This window comes from Sceloporus occidentalis, unplaced genomic scaffold (assembly GCF_023333645.1).
Source record: "Sceloporus occidentalis isolate IW3139 unplaced genomic scaffold, rSceOcc1.0.p SCAF_8, whole genome shotgun sequence".
Taxonomy (NCBI): Eukaryota; Metazoa; Chordata; class Lepidosauria; order Squamata; family Phrynosomatidae; genus Sceloporus; species Sceloporus occidentalis.
In genome coordinates, this window is record NW_028316988.1 from 5,087,094 (window position 1) to 5,110,934 (window position 23,841).

At 46.1% G+C, this 23,841-nt stretch overlaps 1 protein-coding gene across 2 annotated transcripts; it reads right to left on the minus strand.

Annotated features, from left to right (window-relative positions):
* Nucleotides 1–3,641: 3,641 nt before the first annotated feature.
* C1QTNF12 (C1q and TNF related 12) lies at nt 3,642–23,141 on the minus strand. Of its 2 annotated transcripts, XM_089536916.1 has the most exons (8): nt 22,032–23,141; nt 16,798–16,917; nt 15,414–15,525; nt 13,222–13,403; nt 7,809–7,917; nt 6,888–6,978; nt 4,664–4,742; nt 3,642–4,440 (listed from the first exon to the last, which is right to left on the minus strand). In XM_089536916.1, exons 1-8 carry the CDS (start codon nt 22,218–22,220, stop codon nt 4,342–4,344), a joined length of 981 nt encoding a protein of 326 aa, XP_089393042.1. In that variant the 5' UTR covers nt 22,221–23,141; the 3' UTR covers nt 3,642–4,341. The 2 variants fall into 2 exon arrangements, with proteins under 2 accessions (XP_089393042.1, XP_089393044.1); XM_089536918.1 differs by lacking the exon at nt 16,798–16,917.
* Nucleotides 23,142–23,841: the final 700 nt, after the last annotated feature.

Consider the following 23,841-nt stretch of genomic DNA (forward strand, 5'->3'; position numbering starts at 1 on the left):
TAACTAGCCCACCTTTTACAAGCTTCATTGCAAGAATGTCATGGGGAACATGGAGCACAATGACTTAGTGATGGACAGGATATATTGTTATGAATGGAGAAGGACACAGCTGTTCCACATTTTGTTCCATTGTCCCAGAGATGCATCGAAACCCAACTTCAACCTGGATTGCTTACAGTTCCACAACAGCATTGACAGAGCAAGAGTTGCACCAACAATGTGCAGCTGATGGCTGTATTTCACTGTATCCAAAAAGCAAAGGCGTTAGCAGATTTTACTAGTCCATCCTTCAGGCTAAACATGTCCATCTATTCTTTTTAGAGATGTGAGAAAGAGTGTGTCAGTTCTTCTCTCATTCTCTCATTCAGTCCAGATGCGCACCAAGGAAAACAGTTCAGCAGTGTCAGGCCAATACAAAATTGCTCCCGTCTTGAATTCCTTGGCCTTCATATAGTGAGGCTGGTACCTTGCCGTCAAGCGCAGATAACTTAAATAATATACAGTTCTTTCAGTTACAATAATTAGCAAACTATTCTTTATAAAACACACACAGCCGTGATGAAAAATTTTAGAAGCAGCAATTGCCGATCTTTGTCAGGTCGGTGGAAAATGTCTGCATAGAATCATAGAATCATAGAGTTGGAAGAGACCGCAAGGGCCATCCAGTCCAACCCCATTCTGCCATGCAGGAAATCCAAATCAAAGCATCCCCGACAGATGGCCATCCAGCCTCTGCTTAAAGACCTCCAAGGAGGGAGACTCCACTACACTCCGAGGGAGTTTGTTCCACTGTTGAACAGCCCTTATTGTCAGGAAGGTCCTCCTAATGTTGAGCTGGAATCTCTTTTCCTGCAGCTTGCATCCATTGCTCTGGGTCCTAGTCTCTGGAGCAGCAGAAAACAAGCTTGCTCCCTCCTCAATATGACATCCCTTCAAATATTTAAACAGGGCTATCATATCACCTCTTAACCTTCTTTTCTCCAGGCTAAACATACCCAGCTCCCTAAGGCGTTCCTCATAGGGCATGGTTTCCAGACCTTTCACCATTTTAGTCGCCCTCCTCTGAACATGCTCCAGTTTCTCAATGTCCTTTTTGAATTGTGGCGCCCAGAACTGGACACAATATTCCAGGTGGGGCCTGACCAGAGCAGAATATAGTGGCACTATGACTTCCCTTGATCTAGACACTATACTTCTATTGATGCAGCCTAAAATCGCATTGGCCTTGTTAGCTGCTGCATCGCACTGTTGACTCATGTTCAACTTACGGTCTACTTGGACTCCAAGATCCCTTTCACACGTAGTTTCATTCAGCCAGGTGTCCCCCATCCTATATCTGTGCATTTCATTTTTTTGCCCTAAGTGCAGTACATTACATTTCTCCCTGTTGAAGTTCATTCTGTTAGCTGTGGCCCAGCTTTCTAGTCTATTCAGGTCATTTTGAATTTTGATCCTGTCCTCTGGAGTATTAGCTATTCCTCCTAATTTGGTGTCATCTGCAAATTTGATAAGTATTCCCCCAATTTTTTCCTCCAAGTCATTGATAAAGATGTTGAACAGTACTGGGCCCAGGACAGAGCCCTGTGGGACGCCACTGGTCACTTCTCTCCAGGATGAAAAGGTGCCATTGTTGAGCACCCTTTGGGTATCAGAATATAGGCGAAACGGAAGGAGTATAGCAATAGCCATCCTGCTAACCTGGGCTAAAACAGGATTTCTCCCCAGTATTGCTTTGCTTTGTCTCATGTCCAGAGCATTGTGGAAGCAAAGCTCACACAGGGACATGTGGCATTATCAGGCACAATGACATAAGGTGTGACACATCCACAACTCAGAAAATCGGCTGTAGTTCATCCCCTTATCATACAGGGATACAAAGATAAAGCACTCCTGAAAAACATCCATCCAATCTGTTTAAAGACCTCCAACGAAAGAGAGCCCACCGCTCTCCAAGGCAACCTTTCCTAGTTATCCTTGTGCCTTCTAAAATAGGAGCTGGGGATGAGTTGTCCTAGCCATGATATACTGTTGTGACTTATACTTGTTATAATAGACCACAGGTTGAACATGCGTCAACGGTGCAATGCGGCAGCTAAAAAGGCCAATGCAATTTTAGGCTGCATCAATGGAAGTCTAGTGTCTAGATCAAGAGAAGTCGTAGTGCCACTCTATTCTGCTTTGGTCTTTGGTTTAACCTGGAGAAGAGATGGTTAAGAGGTGATATGATAGTCCTGTTTATATACTTGAAGGGATGCCATATTGAGGAGGGAGCAAGCTTGTTTTCTGCTGCTCCAGGGAATACGACACAATGAAGCAATGGATGCAAGCTATTGGAAAAGAGATTCCACCTCAACATTGGAGGAACCTGCTGATAGTAAGGACTGTTCGACAGTGGAACAAACTCCTTCCTTGGGAAGTAGTGGAGTCTCCTTCCTTAGAGGTCTTTAAACAGAGGCTGGATGTCCATCTGTTGGGGATGCTTTGATGGAGAGTTCCTGCATGGCAGAATGGGGTTGGACTGGATGGCCCTTGTGGTCTCTCCAAGTCTAGGATTCTATAATTCTATGATAATGCAAAATCTTTTGGGATTCACTTGGTCCTGAATAGCAATTAAGGCACATAGGTTTAACAAAGAGACCTGGAAACTACTGGAACGGGTTTGTAGGTCTGGACCAACACAACGGTTTGCATTTCTCCTTGAGGGTCTGGCTATGGAGATGGTCATGATTAATGACTGACGTCCTGCCAGATTTACTGTTTATAGCCCCGATTCATTTGTCAAACAAGAGTTTGGCTTTGAAAAATATATTACGCTTAAATCCCATGTCTCTTCTGAGAAGTTCCCAGCAGGTTACGGGGGAACAGACCATAACTCCAAAGCCAGGAATAGACTAATCCCAAATCTACTAACTGCAACGAGTTCAAGGGAGTTAAATTAGAAACCTGGCAAACGCAGAAGCCATTTTGTGCACAACCCATGAACTCCAGGAAGGTTGGGAGGAAATTGATATTAGAGGGAGATTAAGCCAGATACTAGCTCAAAATGTATAATTGTGCAATGAAATGTTTTTTGCATCTTGGGGTTTAGGCCCCATACAGAAAGGCCAAAATAAAGCTGCTTCAGGACACTTTGGAGGTATGCTCTCTAAATGATGCATGCGTCCTAAGAGTCCAGACGCTGCACCAAGGCTGCGTTCTAGTCCTTAGGACTGAAGCATGGCTTTGTTGTGGCTTCCAGACTCTTAGGACGCATGCATCGTTTAGACAGCATACCTCCAAAGTGTCCTGAAGCAGCTTTATTTTGGCCTTTCTGTATGGGTCCTAATTGTTGGTCATTAACATCACGTACTGGTTTAAAACACAGGAAGCATGCAGCATCATGGTGGTGAAATCATAGGAACCATGTATCAACGCACATGCACAAAGGCCATCTAGATCAATATCAATTATGGCAACCCTATGACTACACTGGTAGACAGAGACTCTGTTTGGACCAGTCCCAGAGGAAGGTGGTCCAAAGGGTTGGAAGGTGCCAAAAATGACCCTCCAACCTTTGGGTGTGTTCCCACCTCTATGATAACCTATTGATCAATAGGGTCATGGTTTAGAGATGGAACCAGACAAGACCTTAACGCTAGAGGAATAACCCACCATTGGGCAGGGAAGATCAAGAAGGGAAGGAGGTATGGCTTTGCTGAGACCATACTATTTGTTTCTGATGGTGCCATGGGGAAATGTGTTTTATTAATATGGTACATCTAGATTGCATTTCAATAATGCTCTCTACCTGTGGCTAGTGTTGAAGAGTCATTGAGAACTATGGTTGTCCCAGAATGCTGGTGGAGTCTCAGTTGGAGGTTCATGCCAGAGACTGAACCTGAGACCATTGGTACCCAAAATGTGGAGCTCTACAAGTATGCTCCATTTGTTCTTCTAAGGTCCCCTTAAGCCAAAACACTCAAAAGCCTAGACTGGACTTGATAAGACTTGATAAGCTTCTCCATAGATGTTTGATTTAAACCAATCCAAACTGTTTTAGGCACTCAGATGGCTGATCAAGAATGGATCTAAAATCCAGCAGGGAGGAAGAATCTGGTCTGGGTTTTGGATCTGCTCCAAATCTCTTCTCTCCCAATATTCTCTTTTCTTCTATTCTTACACCTTTTGGAAGAAGGAAACGTAGATTTGCTTCATTCAGGTGCAGGATACAAGTGGCAAAGAGGAAGCAATCGTCCAGGAACAGGAGGCATCAAAGTTCGGACGTGGAGACAAAGTTCGGACAGAGTCTTGGGGTGAATTTCTTTCTCCGCTTGGCCACCCCGCGCCATGGGCTGCCTGGGATCAGACCCCCACCAGCATCCCCATGAAATCAGAGCCGTTCTGAATGGTGATGGGTGCGCCGGCACTGTTGTCGACAAAGATCGAGGTGTACTGTCCAGCCTGGATTGGAGAGAGCAAACAGAAATGCAACTTGGAGTGAAATGAAAGGAAGAGAATCAAGGGCCTCGTTTGCCCAGAATAAGTCCTCAACTTGAAGTAGGATTTGGAAATGGTGTGGTTTTGGAAGTCTTTCTCAAGGCAGGTAATAAATGGCGAAATATATTCTCCCGCCAACATGGAAGCCACCCAACACTATATTGTTCTAGGCTACCTGCTACATTACCTGCAGCTGCAGCAATCCATGGACGTTCACAGTGAAGATCTTGCTGTTGCTTTCCAGGCCAGCAATGACTTCCAAAGACCTAGAGAGATAAATGATGTGGAAGTGAACATTTGTTAGCCGGAGACATCATTAATGAAGCATGTTCTGGATCAGGAGGCCTCGGGTTCAGATCTTGCATGTGCCATTGCATTGTTTCATAGGGGAAGAGGGGCACTCATATAACTGCCATAGTACAGTTGTGGACTGCTTTGCATCTCATGTTGGAAGAAAGGAGGGATATGCATTAAATGAATGAAGAGGAGGAGGCCCCTAGAACTGTTTCGAAGCTGAGGCGGGTGCTCAGCATTGGCAGGCATTATTAATGTTTCCTATTTGCAAAGGGAAGGCAATTGGCTTTCCCTCCTCCATTATCACTGCAACAGTCTTAAAAGCGAAGACCCTTATAAGTATAATGTGAGGTCATTTGGGGAGGGTCCATAGCAAACCCAGCCTGGCCTGGAGAGGGGTTCAAACCCCATCCGCCATGGAGGAGTTAGCACAAGCAACAAGGTGGCACTCTGTAACACTTTGGGACTATAATTCCCATAATCCCTGACCTTTGGGCTATGATGGCTGGGGTTTATGGGAGTTGCATCCCCAAACAACTTAGTTTTGTTTATGGTTTACAGCAATTGATCACAGAACAGTAGAGTCCATTTCTCACTTACAGTCTTATCAATTGCAGTATTTACATACTACTCTATTGGTACAATCCATTATTAGTTGTATACAGTCGTCCCTCTGTTTGTGCAGACTTCGAATCTGTGTTCCTCGATTACGTGCAAGGGACAAACACAGGGACATAAAATTGGGCGCATGCCCGCGGCACATGCCCATAGGTGCCTGCAGGGGCGTGCCACCATTCAAGCCTCACCAATGTACCAATCCTGGGGTTCCATAGATGGGCATTAAAGCAGCATAACAGTGTGACAACTAGTCTAGGTGGACCAATGATGTGACATGATAGAATAGGAAAGCGCAACTAGGGCTCACCATATCTTGATGGACTGCAACTCTCATTAGCCCTAGTCAAAATAGCCACAGTTGCCTGACCTGTGGTAGAAGAAGGCAGTATTGTCGGTCCATATTGTGTACTGAAAAGATGATCATGCCATTGCACATGAGATCAACACCACCACAATCCCAAACCAGCGATAGCAAAGGTCCTTGCCAAGCGAATGAGTTGGTCGGGTTCTGCCATCTGGTACCACCTTAGCTCCAAATAGAAACATTATTGTACCCAAAGCTTCTTCTCCAGCCAACAAAATGCTTTGAACAGGACCTGGAATTTCTCCTTCAAGGCTCCGTGTATCCTGCTCCGTTCTCCAATAAACTGTTTAAATGAGAACTTTTAATGGCGAGATCGGATCCATTGGAGGCACGAGGGAGAGGCCAAAGGGCATGGCTGCGTTCCCAAAGCTTGCACGCAACTCCACTTTATGAGAGCCATGGGATTTCAAGGGCTGCCAATAGATCCGTCAGGTTAAATTTTCCTCCCTTTGTTTCGGCAGAGTTATTTCTCCCATGTGCCAGGTGTGAAGGACGCAGAACAATCAACCGGGAGGAGAACCAAAATGGAAATACTTATGCTAGGGAAACGGAGAGAGCATTTGGGGAAAGAGTGGATGAATGCCACTGCCCTCTGCTGGGGGACCCTTTACGTTTTATATGCCAATGCCATGTGGGGCAGTGGAAGCTGGCAATATCTGTCTCTGTGGGGTGATTCCACCCTGGCTTTTAGACCAAACTTTACAGGAGTTATCCAAGCGGATGGACACCATGCAGCCCTCCAAGGGAGGCTAATGCAGACCCCAAGCTTTCCATAGTTGCTTTGCCCATGTATGGAGAGATCCATCTCATTTTCTGGGTAAGCAAACTCCTAGCTCAGTGATGGTGAACCTTTTCGAGGCCGAGTGCCCAAATTGCAACCCAAAACCCACTTTTTTATTGCAAAGTGCCATGTCCCTCTGGCTTTCTAGTAACAAATTCTGTGCTGGGGCGATGGCACATGTGCCCACAGAGAGGGCTCTGAGTGCCACCTCTGGCACGCGTGCCATAGGTTCGCCATCACTTATGCAAGGAAAAACAGATGGCAGACGGAAAATAAAGCGGAAAGGGTGGAACCCTGAACCAGAAGCACTCTTGCCTCCCACCCTAGAAGCCCTACAAAAGAGAGGTCACTCACGTGTATCGATGGCAAAGGGATTCAATGCAGATCAACACCCGGACATTGTCCCTCGCTCGAAGCTGCAGTTTGCTTTTCAGCTCGCTGTGATCTTGGAGAGGAATAAGGAACAAAACTTGAGAAGAAACAAAACAGAAAGCGGGACACTGGTGCAATTTCTGGAAAGAATTGGTTTTTTAAATGATTCTGGTAGTCTGATTCTAATATGTAGTCTGATTCTGCAGACTAACTCGGCTACATCTTTGATTTGTTAACTGTTTCAGGTGCACGTTTAAAAAATACTCTGAGGCTGCACCTGCACGGCAGAAATAATCCAATGTGACACCGCTTTAGCCGCCAAGGCTCAATGCTATGGAATTCTGGGAGTTGTAGTTTGTTATGGCCTCGGAGCGGAGCCAAGGCTTCTGCAGAAGGGCAGACTTGGCTGGCTGCAAGTGAGCTGCTGGGATCTATCCAAAGTTCTGAAAACTGGCCATTATTGCAATCTAGGTATTTAAAATAGGAGAGGTTGTGTGCTTTGACCAACTTTGTGGAAGCAGATGCTGGGCCCTTTGGAGGGTTTGTGATGTGGGTCCGAAGGGCTGCATTGGACCCCTGCAAGGGTTACATATGAACCACACCAATTCGCACCCGGATCTAATCCGATTCTTAGCAAACCAAGAATTCTGGGACTTGGTTTTGAGTGTCAGCATCAAACTGAGCTCATATTCCTTCACCTGCACCCAACAAACCACTGGCTTCTGGAAGGTTGCTTCATTACAGCCATATTACAGCACAGGGCAGAGGGAAAGCCATTGGTGTTGTTATTTTTGCCAATCTATAAAATCACCAGCCACAAACTGCCCATTCCAGGCCTATTTTCCAGACCAGATTACATGCTGAAGGAAGAGTGAAGAGGAGCAAAGACAAGCGACTACTCACCAATATGAACGTTCGCTGAGAACTGATAAATGCCAGATACTGATGCTGTGAATCGCCCAGTAGTTAGGTTTAGTCCAGATCCTCGGAGGAAAGCTCCTTTGGCCAAAGGCTGCGGAGGGAAAAGAGCATTTTGAATTAAAAAGGCCAAACATTCTTCCTTTCTCTCCTTTCTATAATACGTCACCATCCTGCACCTCTGGCACCTTTGTTTTGGGTCCGTTCTGTTATATCCTTGTCATCTGCTGGGGTTTGGTTCCAGGACCCCCGATGGATAACCAAATCCATGGATGCTCCATTCCCCATTAAAGACGATGGCATAGTAAAATGCTATAAGGTTTGCTATTTGAAATTTATGCTTTGATTGAATATTTTCAATGGATGCTTGAATCCATGGATAAAAAAATATATCAGTGAATAAGGACTGTATACACTGTATATGATTTCTCAACAGTTCTTTCTGCCAGTAGCTTGGAGGACAGCAATGGGAAATGGTCATTGCCATCCAGACCTCCTTTATGGACTTCCAGACAAGTGGTCTAAATACCCTAAAGGCACCGGATCCCGTCCGATGTTGTAAGCTAAGCAGGGTCAGCTCTGATTAGAACTTGGAAGGGGCACCGCCAACGAATGCCAGGCTCTGGAGGCTACATTTCAGCCGAAGGAACTGGCAAAGCCACCTCTGAGTATTCCTTGCCCAAGAAAATCCTACAAAATCCATGGGGTCACCATAAGTCAACAAATGACTCGAAGGAACATTGTAGTTTATCCCATGAAGGAGACTGGGAGTATTCCAGACAAATCACGTAACCATGCAAAACCATTTCACACAACATCGCACCAAACCAGCCCTTAAAGCGGTCACAAAGAAGCATTGACGCGCATCTTTTAACTTTCACGATTTCGGCAACAATGCATTTCCGATATCACTTTATTTGTGCCATTGCGTGTGATAATCATTTGTGCAATGACTCTCCATTTGCGCTTCAGTCTCTCCTTAATGCCAAAATGAGCCTCAGTGTGATGAACGCCATATAGCCTTCCTGTTACACTGTATATACTCTTGAGTCGACTTATCCATGGGTCAATGTAAGTACCCTATGCCAACTCTTACCCCAAAATAGGAACCAACCTCTGATGAAAGGCAAGAGCTTCATCTGTCTTGGAAGCACTGACTCTTCTCTATTCTCTCATCCATCTACTGAGCATTTTAGTGACCCATGAAAAGCCATGCAATGCTCAGTGGTTCCAGTCCTTTTACCAGTGTGCTGCCAAACTGCTTTGCAAACTGAGCAGCCAAAGATTTGGAGGAGAGTTGATACATGAGTCGCCTATTGCTAGAGATCTCGGGTCTTATCCTTCAGACTTTCCAGAACAGAGCAACCACTTGGTTATATTCCTGGAAGACGATGCTTCTCTCTCTCACAGATCTTGGGTGGCAGATCTGTCCTCGCTTCCATATATAGTCTCCTAATCTAAAATAGCAATAGTAGAGAACTGCCTAAGATGTACATAAACTTAACAAGGGTGGGACACCGACGTTGCGCTCATATATCCACTCACACAAACACTAATATGGAACCTAATAATGTCAGCCGTGCCGTCAGAGCTCACTCATCTCCAATGTGACACGTTCTGGTAATGCCCATCGAAAGCTCTCCACATGGGAGGAATGAGAGCATCTTTATGGCCAAGGAAGTCAAAAAAGCTGGCAGAAACATCACAACAGAATCATAGAATGGTAGAGTTGGAAGAGACACCAAGAAAGGCCATCCAGTCCAACCCCGTTCTGCCATGCAGGAACTCTCCATCCAAGCATCCCCATTGACAGATGGCCATCCAGCCTCTGTTTCAAGACCTCCAAGGAAGGAGACTCCGTGCTAATGGTCTGACCTGCTATGAAGCAGCTTTTGAGGTTTCCAAAACGTTTCGGAGATTTCGGAAGGAGCCGAAAGGAGCTCCAGGAGAACCGGCCAAATTTCTCAGGGTGGTTTCTTGCATCCCTTGGCCTAACCCAATTGCTTTCTTCTGCGGAGGGAGGGCTTGGTGGCCTCTGTTTTTCTTTACCATCGTTCCTAAATTTCAGAGGAGGAACTAGGCAGCCCCAAAGCCCTTGGTTTAGCAGCTCCCATGCACGGGAGACGTCTCCAGCCCTACAGCTTACAGGGGAGATTATCAGGCTGGGGTTAAAATAAACTCAGCAGCAGCGTATTTATTGTTATCGTTGGCTCATGCGGCGTGGGTTTGGCTCAAGCTATGGGAGAGCGAGAGGGGAGGAAATAGCTCTAATGTGCCAAAAGTATTTAAAAGTCCATTAATTGCAGGCACTAATGGTGTCACATCGGTTTGGGGGCTTGATGGAATCATGCAATGCTCCTCTGGATTGGGATCGGACTATCGTCTCCTGAGTAGTGTGTTGTAGTGGTTTGAGTGTTGGACTACAACTGCTGGTCGCTACGGTTTGAATACTCTGGATTTTAAATTTTATTAGCCACCTTCAGTCCCTGTAAATGGGAGGATAAATAAACAACAACAACAGCAACAGCAACAGCAACAACAATACACACTCAGCTATGGAAGCCACTGGGTAACCTGGGACAAGTCCCATCCTTCTCAGCTCCAGAGGAAAGCAATGGCAAACCTTGGCTGCATCCGAAGTGCGGAAATAATCCAGTCTGACATCACTTTAACTGCACGGCTCAACGCTATAGGATTGTGGGTTCGGTAGTTCGTTGTGGCAGCAGAGCTCTCTGAAAGAGGAGGCTGAAGGTCTTACAAAACTACAGTTCTCATAGAATCATAGAATCGTGGAGTTGGAAGAGACCACAAGGGCCATCCAGTCCAACCCCATTCTGCCATGCAGGAAATCACAATCAAAGCATCCCCGACAGATGGCCATCCAGCCTCTGCTTGAAGACCTCCAAGGAAGGAGACTCCACTACACTCCTAGGAAGTGTGTTCCACTGTCGAACAGCCCTTACTGTCAGGAGGTTCCTCCTAATGTTGAGGTGGAATCTCTTTTCCTGCAGTTTGCATCCATTGCTCCGGGTCCTAGACTCTGGAGCAGCAGAAAACAAGTCCATGAACTTTTAGTCTTATAGATTTGTGGACTTCACCTCCAAAATAGCATGGCCAAGTGGTGAAGTCCATGAACTTATAGTCCTCTAGATTTGTGGACTCCACCTCCAAGACAGTATGGCCAAGTGGTGAAGTCCATAAATCTTGAGGACCAAAGGTTCAAGACCACTACTGTACCATACCCTTCAACATTTCACAAATGAAAATCAGGACACATGTGGCCAAGCAAAATCAGATTGCAAAGGTTATGGCCAAGTGGTCAAGGATTCCAGTAATGTAAGTAAGGTTGAGACATACTTTTCTAAGGGGTCTGGCAGAGAGCTCTTGCTGGTGAGGAGTGTAACCTATTAGCTCACCAGGACTAATGCCTCATTTCTTTTTGCTTGAGCTCCATGTTGATTCCTTCTGTCATCTGGGAGTATGAAGGAGTGGGGGAGAAAGAGCGAGAGAGTGGGAGAGGAAGGATGAGAGCGTGGGACATGAAGGAACAGGAATGTTTTATCAAGTGGCAATTTACTGGTGCCGGGAAATTGTCTTCCATTGCAAGTCAGCGGTTTCAGGGGAATTAAGTCTCTGTTTCTGTTTAGTTTAATTGCTTTTAATGAAACCGGGAAGAAATTGAGCTGTCAAAGGCAGCTTCATCTCAAACTGGGAGCATATCTGGGAGGGGAGTAGGAAGCCCCCTAAGAACTCACCATGGGTACTGAATGAGAGAGACATTTGGAAATGCAGAGATATCTATGGCTAGTTGTGTCCCTTCTTTGCTTTTTTCAAGTGGTACAGTCCAGAAACAGCAACAGTCATGTAATTCTGGTTGTTGTTGGTTGTTGTTAGCTGCTGTTGAGTCGGTTCCGACTCATGGTGACCCTATGGATGAGATGTCTCCAAGAATCCCTCTCCTCCACTGCAGTCTTGCCCAGATCCTGCAAGCCCTTGCCCAAAGGTTCCTAGTCTTCACCACTTGGCCATCTTGTCTTGGAGGTGCAGTCCATAAATCTAGAGGACCATGGGTTCATGGACTTCGCCACTTGGCCATCTTGTCTTGGAGGTGAAGTCCACAAATCTAGAGTTCAAGACCACTGCTGTACCATGCCCTCCAACATTTCACAGATGGAAACCAGGATGCATGTGGCCATGCAACATCAGATGGCAAAAGTTACTAATGAATAAGGATAGACAAGTGAGGAAAGGCAGCAGAGGTTTGCTTTTGCCTGAGCCTCTTGGGAAGTGCAAGACTCCTTTCTCTCGTTGTACTAACTCTAGAGAGTTTATCACACTGGGGCTAATTTCGGCATTAAAGAGAGATTAAAGCACATTTAAAGCATCCCACAAATAAAGCGAAAATGGCGAGTAATTGTGCGAATGATTATCACATGCAATTGTGCAAATATAAAGGTGATATTGGAAATGCTGAAATCCCAAAAGCAAAAAGATGTGCATTAATGTTTCTTTGTGACCACTTTAATGGCAGGTTTTGTGCAACGTTGTGTGAAATCGTTTTGCGTAATTGCGTGATTCCCCCCCCCCCCCGGGATATTCATGGGATTTACTTCGTGTGATAAACTCTTAGGACAAACAACAAGACTCAGGTTGTAATGTATTGGCATAACAATGAATCAGAACTGTGGAACATTAGTTTTTTGCTCTGCCAGATACAAAAACATGGTGTTTCCAAGGGTTGAAAGTAATACAATGAATGGGTTTCCCAGCGATTCAGTCCTGTAAGAAGAGATGTCTGCGAATGCACCCAAAAAGCTGAGGGATGTTGAAACACCGCCGCAGCCAGGGCCTAGTTTTCCTTTCGTCACCCAGAGACAGCGCAATGTCATCATCTTGACAATGCCAGCAGCTCTGCCCCAGACACGTTAATGCTCCAAACCATGCCCACTCGGGCCCAAAAAAGTTGGCATGGATGCACTTGTTGGCATGGGGAGGCACCAGGAATCTGCCAAGTGTCATTTAAGTGTCATCTGCCAAGTGTCATGGCTATTAAGATGTCTTGAGTCTCCTTCTCAGGACCAATTAGGGTGGCACCAGAAATACTCTTCCCAAAATTTGGCCGCTGCTTAGACTCCTATCTTGGTCATGAAACCCTCTTGGTTTCTTTCTCAGCCTCAACAGGAGGCAATAGCAAACCTCCTCTGAACAAATCTCACCAAGAGAACCCCATGATAGGTCCGCTTTAGGGTTGCAATGAGTAGTAAATGACGTGAAGATACACAACAACAACCACAATGTGAAAGGGCCACTGGTTTCTCAAAGCAACCTCTCTTCATTCATTTCTCTCTCATACACATACACACACATAGTATTAACGGAGGCTTAATGTTCTTCTTACCATCTGGAAGTTCTGGAGCTCCACCAAGGTCTTCTTGTCCACCACTATCTGTCCCTTCAGTTTACAATGGAAGGCCTCTTCCACTCGCTTGTAAGGAGAGAGGTCCTCCAAGGAAAAGGGCAATGGGGGCACCTCACTGGGATGAACTGGGAGATCTGGAGACGACCGCCGTTCGGTGGCTTCTGGGGACAAATTGAGAGGAAACCAGCTCATGGTCAATGTCACATTGTTTGAAAAGGTACATTGTCAAAGTAATGGCAGCTATAGCAGGGATGGGGAATGTGTGGCCCCTTCCAGACGCAGTCAAACTGTGAAAGGGAAGGCCAGAGGCTGACAAGTATATAGTGCATTTCGGTTGGCCAATAAAGGTATCACTGATGGGTTTTTGGTTGAAGAAAAGGTTTGACATCAATTGTTCTTGCTTGGTCATTTTCCATTACGGTTTAATGACCACTGTTTCATGATCAGCAAATATATCCCCCATACCCTCCTATGATGTCTTCTTCCTCCAAAACCTGGCACCACTGACTGGCACATGTTCCTAACCTTACTCACAGATCTGGGGTCATTCCCACTACAACTTACTCCGAAGTGTGATTCGGAGCGTACGATCCCTCATTCCCATTTGAAACCGCTTCCGATCCTCATTTGAGCGATTCCGGGTGGAAAAAAGTGGGGCAAAGGCAAAAAAACCCGGGAAGATAGACTATGAAAGGTGGAGATCGTTGCCCCAAAACATCTGGATGCCCTTTCTAGCAGTGGAGTCCAATTGCATTTGGTACGAGATCAAATGCCGACTTGTCATTGGGAAAATAACATCACCTGCTTTAAACTTAGGAAAATGTTTACATTCAGGAAGGATTTGGTGGCGGCTCAAAGAGTCGGTTGTCCAGCGGATGGTCTATACGAGGATTTATTGCGGTCTTATATTGGATCGTCTTCCCGGCCCTTTTTAGCCTTTGTTTGCTGGGAAGGATTAACTTTCTTTTGGCCGGCTAAGAAGCTACATCCCAAGTGGACTTAGGTCATTGCAAAAAACTGCAGCTCCAATTTAGCAAGGAAATGGCATCGACCCATTCATCACCATAAATAGATAAAAATCATGAGCATCTAACTAGCTTTGACATCATGAGACCACTGAATATTCGGAGGTTGAACCATGCACTTGCTCATAATTTGGAGCTGGAACTGTATTGTCAATCCCTACTAGCATTGACCCACTGAACCAAGGAGATTTACACAACCGTTGGTGCGCCGTTCAGGAGCTGGTTCAGTGGGTTTACTCTTAACCGAAAAGCTTTAGTCCAAGTACAGTACTTGGGACTGAGGTGGAATGATAGAATCCCACATTGGGAAGGCATTTCGAGGGGCATCCAAGTCCCAACCCATTCTGCCATGCAGGAATACACAACTAAAGCCCTCCTAAAAGATGGTCATCTAACCTCTGTTTAAAGGCCTCCAAAGATGGAGAGTCCATGCTCCATTGCTGTTGAACAGTTCTGACAGTAAAGAGGTTTAAAATCTGGGCAAAACCCAATTCGGAAATCTTCTGGGGATTGCACAGCATTGAGCTGGGGCAGTTAAACCAGGTTATTTCTGCACCATGGATGGAGCCGATATGACAAACCTATTCTTGATGGGGCCGCAAATATAGTCAGGGTAACGCTGACTACTGTCTTTCGCGCTCAGCCATCAAACCCACTGTCACACTCTCTCAGCCTCGGAGGAAGGCAAGGGCACCCCCCTCTGAACTAATCTTGCCAAGAAACCCCCATTTGCCTTGTTTTGTTGCTGTGTGCCTTCGAGGTATTTCCAGCTGATGGTGACCCTAAACCTATCATGGGGTTTTCTTGGCAAGATTTGTTCAGAAGAGGTTTGGCATGGCCTTCCATTGAGGCTGAGAGAGTGTGACTTGACCAAAGTCTCCCGGTGGGTTTAATGGCCGAGCTGGGAATCAAACCCTGGTCTCCAGAGTTGCAGTCTATGCCAAACCACTATGCCATGTTGGCTCTCAAGTTCGGCTTAGGGTTGCCATAAATCAAAAATGACTTCAAGGCACAGCAACAACAACGTTGCAACCTTAGCTAGCCAAGCACAACTGTTTCTGCTGCTAAGGAGCTCAAAAGTGATGGACGGAGGGTGAGTGAGACGCCGACTTTTAAAGGAGGTACATTATCCTAGAACCCGCTTACCTCTTAGCATCTCCTTGAACTCTTGCAGTAAGACTTCCTGGGTGACTTCAGCCCCAGGGGCACCCGGAGGACCCGGAGGACCTGGAGGACCCGGAGGACCTACCAGCCCACGCTAAAACAAATAAAAACAGAGGGAGGCACTGAGAAACTCCATTAGGCACAAAGAGGGAAATACTTCCAGTTACAATAGTTACAAGCTGGCATCCTGTTGGGCACTTGCACCATCATAAGCCAACTTGCAGTCATGGAAAGATGAATCGCACTGTTGTGCAATTCATCTTTGCACGATCCTAAGCCGGTTTATGAATTAGGACCATGTTATGATTCATGTAAACCTAAGTCAAGTCCAAAACACACTGCAGAAATAATCCAGTTTGAGATTCCTTTAACTGCTAGGGAATCCAAGGAATTGTACAGTGGGCCCTCGGCATCCTCTGGAGTTTGGTTTCCAGATACTCCATGGATGCCAAAATCTGTGGATGCTCAAGTCCCATTAAATACAATGGTATAGTAAAATTGTCTCTTTTATATTAAATGGCAAAATGAAAGTTTGCTTTTCGGACGTTATCTTTCTGATAATATTTTCAAGATGTGGATGGTTGAATCTGCGGATAAGGAATCGGTGGGTACAGAAAGCCAGTTCTAGTTTATTGTGTTACTAGAGCTCTCCGACAGGCATTTCCCCTCCCATTTGATAAACTCCTATGGCTGCATCCACACTGCAGAAGTAATCCAGTTTGACACCACTTTAACTGCCAAGGGCTCAATGCTATGGAATTCTAGGAACTGTAGTTTGCTGCATCATCATCATCATCATCATCAAAGACTTACAAGTTTAAACAGTACAATCCCATATCCCAGAACCCTGCCCCTTCTAAAATAACAATTAAACAATTCACAATTTAAAACTTTAATACCTTAAAATAAACAAGATACATAGTTTTAACAAGAGCTATGGCTAATTCGGAGGGGCGACGGGTTCCGATTTTGGGGGCCGGTTACCTATTCCGGAAAGGCCTGCTGGAAGAGATCCGTCTTCATATTTGTATCATACTGTATTTTTAAATGATGCAACCCCGCTTCGATCCTTGGGAGAAGCGGGAAATACAAACTATTATTATTATTATTATTATTATTATTATTATCTTAACAGCTTTTTTAATGCTGTTTAAGATGGTAATGTGACGGATCTCCTCTGGCAGGCCGTTCCATAATCTGAAAAGGTCCTCTGAATGGTTGCAGGCAGCCTAGTTTTCATAGGCTGCAATGCATTCCTCCCAGAGGACCTGAGTCTACAGGGTGGGTTATATCTATTATTATTATTATTATTATTATTATTATTATTATTATTATTAGGCTGTGAAAGCTTCCAGAAACGACCTACTAATTTCTTATCTTTCCCTCTGCATTTCTTTTTGGAGGCGCTGCCATCCCCCGGGCGCTGTACAAATGAGATCCACGTCCGGCGCGGGTCTGTGATGCGAGGGTCTGTGGACTCTAGCATCTAAGGAAAGAAGAAGAAGCATTGAGAGCATGACGACTCCACAGCCAATTCATTTCATAGAATCATAGAATCATAGAGTTGGAAAAGGCCGCAAGGGCCATCCAGTCCAACCCCATTCTGCCATGCAGGAACTCTCAATCACAGCATCCCCATTGACAGATGGCCATCTAGCCTCTGCTTAAAGACCTCCAAGGAGGGAGACTCCACTACACTCCTAGAATTCCATAGCATTTATGATCTTTCCAGCATTACAACATTTCCTGACTCTCCTTCCGTCTAGTAGCACCGAATTTTCAAAGAGCCCAGAAAGGATCCTGATGTTTCTCGTCCATGTGTGTCCTGAAATGTTGGAGGGTATGCCCACCGAAATGCAATAACTGTCGCAGCCACCCACCCAAGACTCCGGTTTCCTAATTTGCTCCTTCCTTGCACTGCGACTACCAAAATCCCCAAACCAGTTTGGATTGTGTACGAATTGCCATTGGATTATACTTCCAATTTCCCTTGTCTGACAATGTTCAGAGTGTGTGCCTACAGAGAGGGCTCCGAGTGCCACCTCTGGCACGCGCGCCATAGGTTCGCCACCACTGCTCTAGCAAATTCTCACACCATAGAGTTGCCGCAGTTTCTGCCCCGTTTCAACAGCACCAGCTTTGGGGTATTCAGTAGTGGCAACTAGATTTTCGGTAATGCTCATGGGACAGGCCCCGAAGCCCTGCTTTACAGGGATCGCTTCAATCAAAACGAATATGGTTCCTGAGCCTGCCCTCCATCACCACTGACAGCTTGTCAAAAGATGATAAGTTTGAATTTTCAGGGTTCCCGTCCGTCCGCACCCATCGCTTGCCAAACTTCTATCATCCGACGGGGCAGACGAGACAAGCCCTGGAGTGGTAAACCCCTCCGACGAAGGACCTGTCACAGCTCCAACGCTTTTATGAGTCACCTCCTGGAAATCTGGGCTTGTTCATGAAATGCTGGAAAGCATGCATCAAACAATCTGAAAACAGGAATGTGTATTGATTCCTGTTGGGGTTTATCTAAGCGGTGGAAGGGCTGGGAAAGTTGGATCCCGCTCGGATTTGGGTGCGGGCAAGGAGGTTTACGCAGGAAATCAGAAACAGTCAAACCAGAATGACTGGATGGTCTCCTAAACCTCAGAGCCCTTCCTTTGAGGGTTTTTAAGTCTTTAAAAACTTAGGGCCCAAACAGACAGGCCAAAATGAAGCTGCTTCGGGTCATAGTTTTTTGTGGGTTTTTCGGGCGATGTGGCCATGTTCTAGAATAGTTTCTTCCTGATGTTTCGCCAGGATCTGTGGCTGGCATCTTCAGAGAATGCTGGCATGGAAGAAAGTTGTGTGTGTGTGTGTGTGTGTGTATAGTGTGTGTGTGTGTGTATAGTGTGACCCTACCCCACTCATTTCCATGCCAGCATTCTCTGAAGATGCCATCCACAGATGCTGGCGAAACATCAGGAATAAACTCTTCTGGAACATGCTCACATAGCACGAAAAACCCACAAAAAACTATGGATGTGGAACCATGAAAGCCTTCGACTTCACATGCTTTGGGTCACTTTGGAGGTATGCTGTTTAAATGGCACACACATCTTAAGACTATGGATGGAAACCGGCGCCAGCATGGTGCCAAAGGGCGGTCTGTACCGCACCAAAAATAAGACATCCCCTGAAAATGCGCCATAGTGTGCCTTCTTGAGGACAAATAAATATAAGACAGTGTTTTATTTTCGGGGAAACATGGTGATCCTCTGTTGACCTATGTCTTTGGCGGCTTTAAACATGTCTCACTTTGTCCCTCTTCCTCCCATGGCCTTCCTTTGTCCTCATCTTACTTCCATTGCCGCCAACTATGGAGATTATCACACCGGGGCCAATGCCGCAATGATTATGGTAATGGAAACTAATGCAGCAGTAACGCGATCGTGCAATTATTGTGACGTTACCATATAATGTCATGACCGCGTTGCTCACACATCCATGAATGAATCATTAGTACACTGGAACTGGTCGTTTTTCACATGCATCGTTTCAGCGGTTTGGCGCACGTCTTGAAATTATGTTCCCATCTTGCACAGAATAGCAATAAAATTAAATGTATTACTTCCCCACATTGTTTTAATCCAGTGCAGACAAAATTGGGCCCCATGCCTCTCATGGCTGGTATGTTCTTCCTCATTAACAATGTTTTCCTTCTGGACCATACTCTGATGTTCCTTGGTTCACATCCGTGAAACGTTGGAGGGCATGCAACTGGTGCATGTGGCCGTCCCCGGCTTCCTTAAACTACAAATCCCTGCCAGAAAGGCAACCAGGGGCTGTTCCTCTCTTCCCATCAGCCCCAGCCAACCAACATGATTGACGTTTCAACCCAACGTTCTGTCTTTGTGGTATTAGTATTTAATTACTACGGCATGCATGAGCAATCCAAGGAATAAGCATGTAAGTTGTACTGTTTGTCTTGGCAGCAGGAGACTCTGGCAGCCAAAGAGGGAGGCTTGCAGCCAGCTTAGGGACAGCCTGAGAGACCGAGAGCTTGGGAAAGTTACTTTCGTGGATCACAGTCCACAGCATCCTTCAGCAGCCAGTCTGGTGGTTGTGATCCAAATAAGTGGTTTTGTTCCCATATGACCTACTGGAGAAAATAAAACTGCCTCGATCTTAGGACTGGGGCATGGCTTTGGTGCAGCTTCCAGCCTCTTGGGATGCATGCGCCATTTAAACAGCATGCCTCCAAAGTGATCCAAAGCAGCTTTATTTTGGCCTGTCTGTTCAGGTCCTATGTCTGGCAAATTGAGACCAAAGTTATAAAACAACCCTTTCCCTAAGTAACACAATTGTGCCATAAAGAGAAACCACTGTCTTTATATCTTTAGCCCTATTGTCTGCAAGAGAGAATCTGTCTCTCCTTCCTCCTTGGAGGGTAATTAGGCCTAGGTTAGGTAATTAACCACAATGGAGTAATTGTCTGCTCTTAAGCAGCCTGTGCAGACAGCCACGGATTAAGCAGAGGACCAAGCCCCGTCCCAGAACAAAAGCACCTATGCCTATCCCTTTGTATAGGGGATTACCAGCTTCACTCCTCATGGCGGGGGACCAGGCAAGCCCCAAATTGTTCCTTGTGCCACATCTCACTATGATCTGCATCATTATTTTTTATGTGTAACCTAGCAGAAGTGTTCTGCTAAATAATCCAGGGCTAAGAAATATTAGGGATGCAGTGGCTTAAGGGTTAAGACACCAATTCTGCCAATTGGTACATCGGAAGGTTGGCAGTTCGAGTGCCGCATGATGGGGTGAGCTCCCGTCACTAGTCCCAGCTTCTGCCAACCTAGCAGTTGAAAAGCATGCAAATGCAAGTAGATAAATTGGTGCCACTTCTCAGTGGGAAGGTAACAGCGTTCGGTGCAGTCATGCTAGCCGCATGACCACCATTTTCAAAGGTGACTATCTGTTCTGGCAATGGGTGTAGTTCCAGGCAGTGTTGTACCTCCTTGGTGGCAGTGCTTGCGGGGACAGGGCTTCTGTTGTATGCATGGCGCACAGGAGTGCACACACATGTGCACACCAGTGAATTGCACACATGGCCCTGCGGCTGCCCAAACAGGGCTCTGGAGGCCCCGCAGCAGCCTAGGCAGGGCTCTAGTGGCCCCAAGGCAGCCCAAATAGGGTCCTTGAGGCCCCACCATGGTCCAGAGAGCAGGTCCAATGCCCCAAGAAGGCCCCACTGGGAGGGGAAGGGACCAACTGGGTGTCACCCCCTCTTCTGGGGTGTCATCCCCCCATGCCCCCCAGTGAGCTACTGGTTCCAGGCCTCCACAAGAATCATACAATCGTAGAATCCTAAAGTTGGAAGGGACCCCAAGGGCCATCCAGTCCAACCCCATTCTGCCATGCAGGAACTTCTCAATCAAAGCATCCCCATTGACAGATGGCCATCCAGCCTCTGCTTAAAGACCTCCAAGGAGGGAGACTCCACCACTCTCCAAGGGAGTGTGTCCCACTGTCGAAGGGTTCTTTGGGGCCGAACAATGAGCCACATTACTGCTATAAGATAAGCTTTATTGGTAGTAAATGATGCTGCACATGGTACACAGCAGAGAAGCCTGCAAGCCGCTTCCCACCCACATGGACCAGGCTTTAGTCTTCTCCGTCTGAGCACTCTGGTGTGCCCCACTGGACAAAAAAATCCCAGAATTCCATTGCATTCTGCCATGGCAGCTAAAGTGGTGTCAAACTACATTATTACTGCAATGCAGATGCAGCTTGGCACCTGCGAACACGGAACACGAAATCAGAGAATAGCATGGAAAACCCTTCCCTCTTGATGCACCAACGCTGAAGAATCTATCCTGGACACACTGACTTTCTAGTATCTCATCCATCCAGTTTTAAGAGTGAGCACAAAGAGTTATGTCTGCCGGAATTTTGTAAGTTCTTTGACATCGTTTTGCTTTGATTCATCCTTTAAATCCTATTTTTGGCCCCATACAGACAGGCCAAAATAAAGCTGCTTTGGCTTCGGGTCACTTTCAAGGTATGCTGTTTCAATGATGCATGCGTCCTAAGAGTCCAAAAACTGCGCCAAAGCCATGCTCCATCCCAAGGACTAAAGCACAGCTTTGGCACAGCTTCCAGACTCTTAGGACGCATGCATTATTGAAACAGCATACCTCCAAAGTGACCCGAAACAGCTTTATTTTGGCCTGCCTGTATGGAGCCATTATTATGCTATTATAGCTATTACCTTTGCTATATGCCCCTCAGTTTTACCCTCGACATCCACAGGTCATAGCACAATTCCATACTTTTGGCCCCAAAACGTGCCCTCAACTTATACATGAGGTCGACTTATATATACAGTAGTCTCAAAGGTGCTACAAGATCTATCCACATACTGACTCCATAGACTAATATGGCTATATCATTGAATTGTTCGTCTCAGTTTTCCCCATCTGTGAAATGGGAAGCCATGCTTGCTGCAGAGCAGATAAGGAAAGGATGCCACTCAGCCTGATAATTGGCAACGTTTGTATGAAATGGTGCCCCAAAATACATCACCGCATGCTGCGGTGGGATATCTATTCTTCCACTTACCTTGGAGTGTTCATTTAATTCTTCACTGTTGGACAGAGTCGTGTTGAGGGGCTCTGTATACTGATTCGGCTCTTTCGGCTTCTTCCGCTCCTTCTTTGCCACCACGACTCGGAAATGCCACAACTCCTGGCCCAGCAGCGCTGCCAAAACCAACCAGCGCCAATATCTTAACTTGGTTTTGCTAGACATCTTCTTCTGGGCGGGAAGACACCCTCCAGAGACAAAACAAACCAACGACCGGAAAGCACGTTTTGGAGAGATAAAGCCGGTCAAGGGTCCGCCACCTCTTTTAAAAAGAGCAAACTTATTCCTCTGTTTGCCAACTGAGTCCCGATTGCAGCCGACGAATGACCATTCCAAGTAACTTTGATGCCTTCTCTTTCGTGAGACAGATGCTCAATCCGGTCGAAGAAGCCAAAAACGGTACACACTCTTGGCAAAGTTACTTCCCGTCCATCGCTGCAGCTTGTCCAGGGGAAAATCGGAAGGTGGACGGATTGATAGACATGAAAAGATCCCCTGCTCACATTTCACTTCTTCGGCAAAACAACACCGTCAAAAATCGAACGTTCACATCTCAAGCTTCAAATCCCAGAGAAAAAAAAGAGTGTAAAGACGCTGGCATAGAATAAAGAGCTACAGTTTTTGTGTCTTTCACTGACAAGAATGAAATCCCATCAGAGATGAAGATATTCACATTTGCCCATCCATCTGAATTCAGGAATATGTCCCTTCCTTACCAGGTGAAAAATAGATGTAGATAGATGCACATAGAGATCTCAATATTGCCAAACCAACAAAGTGCTCCAAACCCCACGATCCAACGTCTTCCAAAAGCGGAAACTTATTGGCCACGTTGGAGGAGAAACGCTCCCCAAAACCCAAAACGTCAGTCTGGATCCAATCTGTCTCCTTCCCTACTTCCAGCTATCCATTGCCAAAGGCCCTTGTTCTTCTTTCTTCTTCTTTTTGGAGGTGCTTTGGGGCTTTAGCTCTCCGGTTCCTTTCCTTCCAGACGGGGACTTGCAAAAAGGAAAGAAAACCCAAGCCTTCCGTGTTTTGTAAGGCAGCAAAGAAATAACCTGGGTTTTGTGGGAGCGCTTTCCATCGACTTGGAAGAAGGAGGGATGGAGAGGGATAGAAAAGGAGAAGAAAAGGGAGGGAAGGAGGGAGACCCTTCTTGGAGAGGGAGGGATCACATTCGAATGAGCTGTCAGGGCTAGTCTTTTCACACTCCTATTAAGGGGAGACTGGCGGGGAAAGTGGAATCTTCTCCTCCTGCCAAAGAGATTTAAATCCAAAAAAGTGTCTTTCCTATCCCTCCTTCTCTCTCTTTCCTTCTTTCTTTCCTTCCATCCCTCCCTCCCTCCTACCCATCCCAAAACCTTATCCGCATTATCTCCCAGAGGGGCAGTTCTGTACAAACATGGCCACAAAACGCAGGTTTCGGAGCCCCTGGGCTTCCAAACGCTGGCCCTCAAGGCTGGATTAAGGCCGGCTGAAGCCCTAAGCAATGTCAGGATGAAGAGGCCAAACAAATGTGGATTGTTCTTGCAATGGAGAAAGAGTTTAGTGTGAATGTGTGTACTTAGAGCAAAGATGGGCAGTTTTTCCAGCTCCCAGGGGACACCTGTTTTGCCCCAGGGCCCTCCAAGAGACACATAGATTGCATAAAAGTACAACAACCAAATCCATGTCTACTGCTACAGAGAGAGACACAACGCAAGGAGGCCCTGTGGCTTAAGTGAAAGTGGAATCACTGTTCCATACCTTACACCATTTGAGAGATTAGGACACTTTGGAGTTTATC

Bases quoted from the DNA above. Each gene is read 5' to 3' on its own strand.
- C1QTNF12 (XM_089536916.1), bottom strand. From the start codon at position 22,220: ATGTCTAGCAAAACCAAGTTAAGATATTGGCGCTGGTTGGTTTTGGCA. The intron at 13,404-15,413 runs GTAAGCGGGTTC...ATTTGTCCCCAG, and splicing joins GTTCAAGGAGATGCTAAGAG to AAGCCACCGAACGGCGGTCG. The intron at 4,743-6,887 runs GTGAGTGACCTC...TTATCTCTCTAG, and splicing joins TCCCTTTGCCATCGATACAC to GTCTTTGGAAGTCATTGCTG.